General features: G+C 35.4%; 2 protein-coding genes across 2 annotated transcripts; both read right to left on the bottom strand.

The window, feature by feature from the left end:
• Positions 1-482: 482 nt before the first annotated feature.
• LOC108213952 (receptor-like protein 9DC3) lies at positions 483-4,811 on the bottom strand. The gene is made up of 5 exons (XM_064090201.1): positions 3,035-4,811; positions 1,835-2,936; positions 1,348-1,492; positions 1,091-1,148; positions 483-733 (listed from the first exon to the last, which is right to left on the bottom strand). The coding sequence occupies exons 1-5, from the start codon at positions 4,809-4,811 to the stop codon at positions 483-485; spliced, it is 3,333 nt and encodes a 1,110-aa protein (XP_063946271.1).
• A 1,018-nt stretch (positions 4,812-5,829) lies between these two features.
• Positions 5,830-8,977, bottom strand: LOC135146734 (receptor-like protein 9DC3). The gene is made up of 2 exons (XM_017385732.2): positions 7,320-8,977; positions 5,830-7,221 (listed from the first exon to the last, which is right to left on the bottom strand). Exons 1-2 carry the CDS (start codon positions 8,947-8,949, stop codon positions 6,065-6,067), a joined length of 2,787 nt encoding a protein of 928 aa, XP_017241221.2. The 5' UTR covers positions 8,950-8,977; the 3' UTR covers positions 5,830-6,064.
• Positions 8,978-10,001: the final 1,024 nt, after the last annotated feature.

The following is a 10,001-nucleotide window of genomic DNA, read 5'->3' as shown; positions in this document are numbered from 1 at the left end:
CACTTCCTTCGCAAACTTGATTAGACTGGCATTGTGCCTAACAATCCCACCTAGGACGAAAAATCTTACCAAGGAGCAACAGAAGGACCACAATCCAACTAAAAAGCACAATCTTACTAATAAAGATGTTCACCATTGATAATATACGTGAGAATAATTGTTCACAACTCAGCATGGACCTTCTTACACTTAAAATATCTCGTAAACAAAATATAGTGTTACATCACGACTCTCTTTATAACACCATTAAGTACTATGTTAATAACATTTAATACTTTTAAAGAAACCTGGACATTGTTAATGAGAGGTTGGAGGATCATTATGCCGAGGTCTCTGCACCTTCTCTTTAGATTTCCCTAATAACATCGTAATTCTCTCTCTGTAAATTGCTGTCGAAAACTCACCTGTTGAAATTAAAGGAGCTTTGGTGAAATTGTGGTTCGTGATCATTTCATCAGCATTGAAGAAGTTACATAAAGAAGTTACATAAAGAAGAAAACAAGAATGAATAGCAAACCTGTTAAGCGGTTTCCACTAAAGTTGATCTCAATAAGATTACTGAGATTATACATGTTCTTCAAAAGCGGTCCAGTCAATTGATTGGAATCAAGATATAAATAGCTCAGCTTATTCAAGAACCCCAGCTCCAATGGAATAATCCCTTCAAAAGAATTAGAGGACAAATCAAGTATCTCAAGATCACGAAGCACACTTATATCATTAGGAATAGAACCTGAAAAGTTATTATTTGAGAGGTAAAGAACTTTTAATTTGGAAAGGTTGAATATATTTGGTGGAAACGGCCTCAAAAGAATTTCCATTAAAATAAAGGGACTCTAAATCATGAAGCAATCCTATTTCATTTGGAATATAACCCGAAAAGTTATTAAATGACATGGAAAGAACTTTTAATTTTGGAAGCTTAAATAAATTTGGTGAAAGCAGGCCATCAAAAGAACTGCTACTAAAAAAAAGGGATTCCAAAACACGAAGCATTCCTATATCATGCGGAATAGAACCTGAAAATCTATTATATGATAGGGAAAGAACTCTTAATTTTGAAAGTTTTAATATATTTGGTGGAAATGACCCCTCAAAAGAATTACTTCTGTGATAGAGCGATTCCGTATTACCAAGAACCAAATCACCTGTTAACAAGTTTAATGAAAGATCAAGGTAAGTCAGGTTTCGACAATTTGATATGAAGTCTGGGAATTTCGACGAAAGATTATTATTATTGAGACAGAGGTTTGTCAGAGAAGGCATAGGGGAAAAAGCGGACCAGTTTGGAGCTTCCAAGTGATTATCCAACAGGTTTAAGGTTCGCAATGTTTGAAGATGGCTTACCTGGTCCGGAATTGCACCAGTGAGTTTATTAGAGCTAAAATCAAGGTATTGCAGCTCTGTTAAATTTTCAATATCTGGGGGTATTAGACCAGTGAAGCTATTGTAGCTCAAGTTGAAGTAGTTGAGATTCGGAAACAAAATGAAACTGAATTCAGGTTAATCATAGAGATAATATGAGAGCTGCATGATGCACTGTGGAGCATAAAATTACTGGTATAAACATTGATCAAACAGAATATTACAGCTAGCACACAATACCAAGGTTTATATTAATAACCCTGGAGCAAGAAGAATCATTATGATTCAAGACCAAACAGAATATTACACAATACCAAATACTTATGCAGCCACAAAGAGAATAGTACACAACTGGTTCAGAAATGCACAAGGACAACAACTTTCAAGTTCGTCTTGATCGGCCAGTACCATTCTTCAAGCATATCTTTTCATCAACTTCAGTTGCAGTACTTCGACATATCTCACAAACCACCAAGGCTTTCCTAGTTTGAGAACAATGTATGCAGATGACAATCCACATATCAGTCCACATCCATATCCCATCACGATTGCTTCCCATGTCAATTCATCACCAGCATCATCTTCATCACCATTTCCGACTTCTTGTGGAGGTGATGCTGTGTTTGCACATTTCTTCGTCAAAGGTGATCCACATAACGCGGAGTTTCCAAGATAAGAATCATTGTTGAATGTGCTGAACTGTCCTTTCTGAGGAATCTCTCCACTAAGATGGTTTCCCGAGAGGTTCAAGACCTCTAGATATGTCAATGCAGTTAACTGAGGTGGAATAGCCCCTGTCAGTTGATTTGAAGACAAATCTAAAGATTGGAGTTCTTTCATATTCCTCAGCAATGATGGGATAGGTCCTGTTAGACTATTATGAGATAAGTTGAGCAATGCAAGCCATCTAAGCTCTCCAATAACGTCTGGAATTTCTCCTTGAAATTTGTTGCAGGACAGATCAATGGTTGTGTAAATATGAAGGATTTTTTTCACTTCATACTCTGTTCCCTTCACAGTTAATGAGACTGCTGCTTCATAATGGAAAGAAAAAACTCTTGTGTCATTCTGGAAACGATACAAATTATCAGTTGATTTCATATTCTTAAAGTATTGAATTGGCAAATGGCCTGTGAATTGATTGTTGGACAGATCCACAATCCGCAACTTGGGGAAGGGATCTTCACTGCTCCTTCCACTTATTGTACCATAGAGTTTATTTGATTTCAAGACAAGGACTTCTAGCTCTCCAAGTACATAAAGCCATGACGGAAATGTACCACCTATTTTATTATTGCCAATATCAAAAATTTTCAAGTGCTTACAGTTCGCCAAAGATGGGGGCATCAATCCTTCAAACTCATTATCATCCATGTTCAGATATGTCAGCTGACAACTCCTGGAGAAAGTAGTTGGTATTGTTCCTCGAAACTGATTATGAGCAAGATTAATGTAAAGCAATCCATCAGCAAGATTCCCGAAACAGTTTGGAAGTGCACCACTTAACGCATTATTTGACAAATCAAGAACCGAAAGGGAAGTGACATTGCAAATTGTTGTTGGAAGCTCACCTGTCAAGATTGTTGAAACTTTGGTAAAACTGCAATAATCAGATTACCAGCTTAGTTACATATGAGAAAAGGAAAAGATCTATAGAGAAAAACTATACCCGTAAAATGGTTCCCACTTAAATTGATGTATTCCAAAGTTGGATGATCGTTATATTTCCACAAGTCACTCTGAATATTTCCACTAAGACTATTATCACTTACATCAAGATATATAAGATTTGTGAGATTAGAAATGATCTTTGAAACTGGTCCAGTCAATTTATTAGAACCGAGAATAAGACCTTCTAGTAGCTTCAGGTTTCCAATGTCAGATGGAATATAGCCACTGAGATTATTGGAATATAGATCTAAGTACCTGAGGTTAGTCAAGAGTCCCAGTCCAATAGGAATACTTCCTTCAAATAAATTTCTACTGTATGAGAGGTCCAGATCTCTTAATTTGGACAGCCTAAATATATGTGGGGGAAGCGGACCCTCAAAAAAATTAGAGTCAAGATAGAGGGTTTCAAGTCCAGAAAGCAAACCTATATCCTTAGAAATAAAACCTGAAAAGTTATTCTCATAAAGGGAAAGAATCTTTAGTTTGGAGAGCTTGAATACATTTGGCGGAAGCGGCCCCTCAAAAAAATTGGAGTTAAGATCGAGGCTTTCAAGCTCAGAAAGCAAACCTATATCATTGGAAACAGAACCTGAAAACTTATTACTCCAAAGAAAAAGACGTTTTAATCTTGAAAGCTTGAATATATCTGGTGGAAGCGGTCCTTCAAAGGAATTGTTAGCTAAATATAGGTCTTCAAGATCACAAAGTAACCTTATATCATTGTGAATTGAACCTGAAAATTTGTTACTTGACAGGGTGAGATCTTTTAGTTTGGAGAGCTTGAATAAATTTGGCGGAAGTGGCCCCTCAAAAAAATTAGAGTAAAGATGGAGGGTTTCAAGCTCAGAAAGCAAACCTATATCATTGGAAACAGAACCTGAAAACTTATTACTCCAAAGAACAAGTCGTTTTAACTTTGAAAGCTTGAATATATCTGGTGGAAGCGGTCCTTCAAAGGAATTGTTGCCTAAATTTAGGGATTCAAGACCAAAAAGCAACCTTACGTCATTGGGAATTGAACCTGAAAATTTGTTACATGACAGGGAGAGTCGTTTTAATTTGGAAAGCTGGACTATATCTGGTGGAAACGGCCCCTCAAAAGAATTGATCTGAAGGTAGAGGGTTTCAAGATTTTGTAGATTGGTAAATTTATGCACAAGATGACCAGTAAACTTGTTATTTGAAAGGTTAAGGTGAGTCAGGCTATGAGAATTGGATATAAATTCTGGGAATTTCGACACAAGATTATTAAAACTAAGGTCGAGGATGCGCAAGAAAGGCATGGGAGAGAAATGGGACCAATTTGGAGCTTGCAATGCATTCTGTGACAGGTTCAAGATGAGCAAGCTCTGAAGATGGCTAACCTGGAACGGAATGGGACCATTAAGACTATTCATGCTTAAATCAAGATATTGAAGCTGTGTTAAATTCTCAATGGCTGGTGGTATTGGACCTGAGAAGAAGTTGTCTGCCAGGGTGAGATTCTTGAGATTTGGAAATGAAGTGAAACCGAACTCGGACAGCATTCCATCAAGTTGTTTCTCACAAAGGTTAATCTCAGAGACTGAACCTGCAGAGTTACAAGTAATGCCAGTCCATTTACAAAGATTTTCGAGATTGGTGAGTGACCAAGAGTGGAGAAAAGAAGAAGGGGCTAGGCTATTCTTCCACTTCACAAGAGCTTCCCCCTCTTGTCTTGTTGCAAGAATGGATTCAAGTGATGAGAGAAAGAAAACAAAGAGAAGAAGGTGAGAAGGCCTTACAAAGTGTGCCATGTTTCTCCTCAACTGGGTTATGAATCTAATACCACACTGCACACTTGTATTTATATGCTGTATTTGCCTTGTTATTTAGTGAAGAAGATAATAAGGCTTTTTGGAATGCAGCATGTTTCTCGTGAACCTGATTGTGAATCTGATTGTATTATATGCTGAACCTGATTGTCATACTGCTCAATGTACACACTGTTTCTCAACTTTATTAATCACTCTTACAATGTTGCGCCTACTTTGTTTGAAGTTTCAGAACTAGTAACAGTAGTATACCACTTCACAGAATAATGTTAAAGGTCTCAAAAAATATCACAAAAAATATCACAAAATATCAGTAGTAAACTATTGTTGGTCACTTGCTTATAAATATAATGGTCCCCCTGTTTATGTACCAGTTCTATTAAATCAAACATGTCATGTGCTTTTTGGAGTTATTTTGAGATTTTTTTATACCCCTTACTTGCACATCAATTCCACTTATCAATATGAACTCTTTATTTATTTGAATTCTAACTCATGATAAGAATCTCATAGAGTTGTTTCATAAATTAAATTATTTGAGTTTATAAAATAAAATTGATATAATTTTGTTAGCGATGTAATTTTGCTGGTAGGATAAGATGAACATTACAAAATATAGTGTTTTCATAATATATCGTATAAAAGATGTAATTTGATATGAAGTCTGGGAATTTCGACGAAAGATTATTATTATTGAGACAGAGGTTTGTCAGAGAAGGCAGAGGGGAAAAAGCGGACCAGTTTGGAGCTTCCAAGTGATTATCCAACAGGTTTAAGGTTCGCAATGTTTGAAGATGGCTTACCTGGTCCGGAATTGCACCAGTGAGTTTATTAGAGCTAAAATCAAGGTATTGCAGCTCTGTTAAATTTTCAATATCTGGGGGTATTAGACCAGTGAAGCTATTGTAGCTCAAGTTGAAGTAGTTGAGATTCGGAAACAAAATGAAACTGAATTCAGGTTAATCATAGAGATAATATGAGAGCTGCATGATGCACTGCGGAGCATAAAATTACTGGTATAAACATTGATCAAACAGAATATTACAGCTAGCACACAATACCAAGGTTTATATTAATAACCCTGGAGCAAGAAGAATCATTATGATTCAAGACCAAACAGAATATTACACAATACCAAATACTTATGCAGCCACAAAGAGAATAGTACACAACTGGTTCAGAAATGCACAAGGACAACAACTTTCAAGTTCGTCTTGATCGGCCAGTACCATTCTTCAAGCATATCTTTTCATCAACTTCAGTTGCAGTACTTCGACATATCTCACAAACCACCAAGGCTTTCCTAGTTTGAGAACAATGTATGCAGATGACAATCCACATATCAGTCCACATCCATATCCCATCACGATTGCTTCCCATGTCAATTCATCACCAGCATCATCTTCATCACCATTTCCGACTTCTTGTGGAGGTGATGCTGTGTTTGCACATTTCTTCGTCAAAGGTGATCCACATAACGCGGAGTTTCCAAGATAAGAATCATTGTTGAATGTGTTGAACTGTCCTTTCTGAGGAATCTCTCCACTAAGATGGTTTCCCGAGAGGTTCAAGACCTCTAGATATGTCAATGCAGTTAACTGAGGTGGAATAGCCCCTGTCAGTTGATTTGAAGACAAATCTAAAGATTGGAGTTCTTTCATATTCCTCAGCAATGATGGGATAGGTCCTGTTAGACTATTATGAGATAAGTTGAGCAATGCAAGCCATCTAAGCTCTCCAATAACGTCTGGAATTTCTCCTTGAAATTTGTTGCAGGACAGATCAATGGTTGTGTAAATATGAAGGATTTTTTTCACTTCATACTCTGTTCCCTTCACAGTTAATGAGACAGATGCTTCATAACGGAAACAAAAAACTCCTTTGCCATCCTGGAAACGATACAAATTATCAGTTGATTTCATATTCTTAAAGTATTGAATTGGCAAATGGCCTGTGAATTGATTGTTGGACAGATCCACAATCCGCAACTTGGGGAAGGGATCTTCTATGCTCCTTCCACTTATTGTGCCATAGAGTTTATTTGATCGCAAGAGAAGGACTTCTAGCTCTCCAAGTACATAAAGCCATGACGGAAATGTACCACCTATTTTATTATTGCCAATATCAAGAATTCTCAAGTGCTTACAGTTTTCCAAAGACGGGGGCAACAATCCTTCAAACTCATTATTATCCATGTTTAGATATTTGAGCTGACAACTCCTGGAGAAAGTAGTTGGTATTGTTCCTCGAAACTGATTATTAGCAAGATTAATGAAAAGCAATCTATCAGCAAGATTCCCGAAACAGTTTGGAAGTGCACCACTTAATTCATTATTTGACAAATCAAGAACCGAAAGGGAAGTGACATTGCAAATTGTTGTTGGAAGCTCACCTGTCAAGATTGTTGAAACTTTGGTAAAACTGCAATTAATCAGATTAGTAGCTTAGTTACATATGACAAAAGAAAAGATCTATAGAGAAAAACTATACCCGTAAAATAGTTCCCACTCAAACTCATGTATTCCAAAGTTGGATGATCGTTATATTGCCACAAGTCACTCTGAATATTTCCATGAAGACTATTATAACTTACATCAAGAAGTATAAGATTTGTGAGATTATAAACGATCTTGGAAAGCGGTCCAGTCAATTGATTAGAACCGAGATCAAGAAATTCTAGTAGCTTCAGGTTTCCAATGTAAGATGGAATATTGCCACTGAGATTACTGGAATGTAGACCTAAGTAGCTGAGGTTACTCAAGAGTTCCAGTCCAATAGGAAAACTTCTTTGAAATAAATTTCTATTGTTTGAGAGGTTTAGAATTTTTAATCTGAGCTTGAATATATTTGACGGAAACGGCCCCTCAAAAAAATTAGAGTCAAGATCGAGGTGTTCAAGATTAGAAAGCAAACCTATATCATTGGAAACAGAACCTGAAAACTTATTACCCCAGAGGTAAAGAAACCTTAGTTTGGAGAGCTTGAATACATTTGGCGGAAGCGGCCCCTCAAAAAAATTAGAGTTAAGATTGAGGGTTTCAAGCTCAGAAAGCAAACCTATATCATTGGAAATAGAACCTGAAAACTTATTACCCCAGAGGTAAAGAAACCTTAGTTTGGAGAGCTTGAATACATTTGGCGGAAGCGGCCCCTCAAAAAAATTAGAGTTAAGATCGAGGGTTTCAAGCTCAGAAAGCAAACCTATATCATTGGAAACAGAACCTGAAAACTTATTACTCCAAAGAACAAGTCGTTTTAACTTTGAAAGCTTGAATATATCTGGTGGAAGCGGTCCTTCAAAGGAATTGTTGCCTAAATTTAGGGATTCAAGACCAAAAAGCAACCTTACGTCATTGGGAATTGAACCTGAAAATTTGTTACCTGACAGGGAGAGTCGTTTTAATTTGGAAAGCTGGACTATATCTGGTGGAAACGGCCCCTCAAAAGAATTGATCTGAAGGTAGAGGGTTTCAAGATTTTGTAGATTGGTAAATTTATGCACAAGATGACCAGTAAACTTGTTATTTGAAAGGTTAAGGTGAGTCAGGCTATGAGAATTGGATATAAATTCTGGGAATTTCGACACAAGATTATTAAAACTAAGGTCGAGGATGCGCAAGAAAGGCATGGGAGAGAAATGGGACCAATTTGGAGCTTGCAATGCATTCTGTGACAGGTTCAAGATGAGCAAGCTCTGAAGATGGCTAACCTGGAACGGAATGGGACCATTAAGACTATTCATGCTTAAATCAAGATATTGAAGCTGTGTTAAATTCTCAATGGCTGGTGGTATCGGACCCGAGAAGAAGTTGTCTGCGAGTGTGAGATAGTTGAGATTTGGAAATGAAGTGAAACCGAACTCGGACAGCATTCCATTAAGTTGTTTCTCAAAAAGGTTAATCTTAGAGACTGAACCTGCAGAGTTACAAGTAATGGCAGTCCAGTTACAAAGATTATCGAGATTGGTGAGGGACCAAGAGTCGAGAAAAGAAGAAGGGGCTAGGCTATTCTTCCATTTCACAAGAGCTTCTCCCTCTCGTGTTGTTGCAAGAATGGATTCAAGTGATGAGAGAAAGAAAACAAAGAGAAGAAGGTGAGAAGGCTTCACAGAGTGTGCCATGTTTCTCCTCAACTGGGTTATGAATCTGATATCATACTGCACACTTCTATTTATACGCTGCATGCTGGAATTATAACTTGAATATTTAATTCATAAATAATAATTTGATAAAGATATTTTGTTATTTAGTGTGGAAAAATTATATAATGAAAATAACTAAATATCTAATATCTTTAAATTTTTATTTTTTGTGGCTAGTTTACAGAGATGATAATTTTGTAGGATAGATTTTGAAATATAAGTGTGTGGATACTGATATAATATACTAATGATCATATATTTTTTGTGAATTTATTAGATGATTTTGATTTTTCATCAATTTAATTATTATATTATATTTATTTTACCAATAAAGTAACTAAGGTTTAGTGTTATTTGTATCATTTGGAGTTGATTTATATAATTTAATTATAATTTATTTAATTATTATCATAATTCATGATTAGTTTTGATTTATTATTATCTAATTTAATTAATTTATATTAGATATTACATTTTATTGTCAGGAAAATAATTTATGTCACTCTCAAACTACTTTCACATCTCTCAATGGTAGTGGTCCTCGGTAGACTTGAAATGAGTCTTGTAGACTTGGAGAGGCATAGAGTTATCCTCTTAATTTTATTCAATTTTTTTAATGAAATTATATCTTTTAATATAATTAATGTAATAAATATTATAAAAATATTGTTTTTGGTTAAATAAAATAACATGAAAATAATATAATTATATATTAAAATATAGGTTAACATCAACCAAATTATTAGTTTTTAAAATAACAAAATTATGAATGAAAACAATTATTTATTGAATATTTTTGAACTATTATTTAATGTGGTGTATTTAGGATATTGTGCTATAATTTTTGGACCACAAATTTTGATATATAAGTGTGTGAACAATATTCCAATACACTATTGATTTTGATTTTTCAATTATAATTTTCGTTATTTTGATTTTCATATTCTTTATGGATTTATTAGAAGACTTTGACTTTTCATCAATTAAATTACTATACTGTATTTATCAATTTTAGTACCAAGTAAGTTAAT

The sequence above is a fragment of the Daucus carota genome, chromosome 3 (assembly GCF_001625215.2).
Source record: "Daucus carota subsp. sativus chromosome 3, DH1 v3.0, whole genome shotgun sequence".
In the NCBI taxonomy this organism is placed as follows: Eukaryota; Viridiplantae; Streptophyta; class Magnoliopsida; order Apiales; family Apiaceae; genus Daucus; species Daucus carota.
This window is presented reverse-complemented; position numbering and strand designations above follow the sequence as displayed.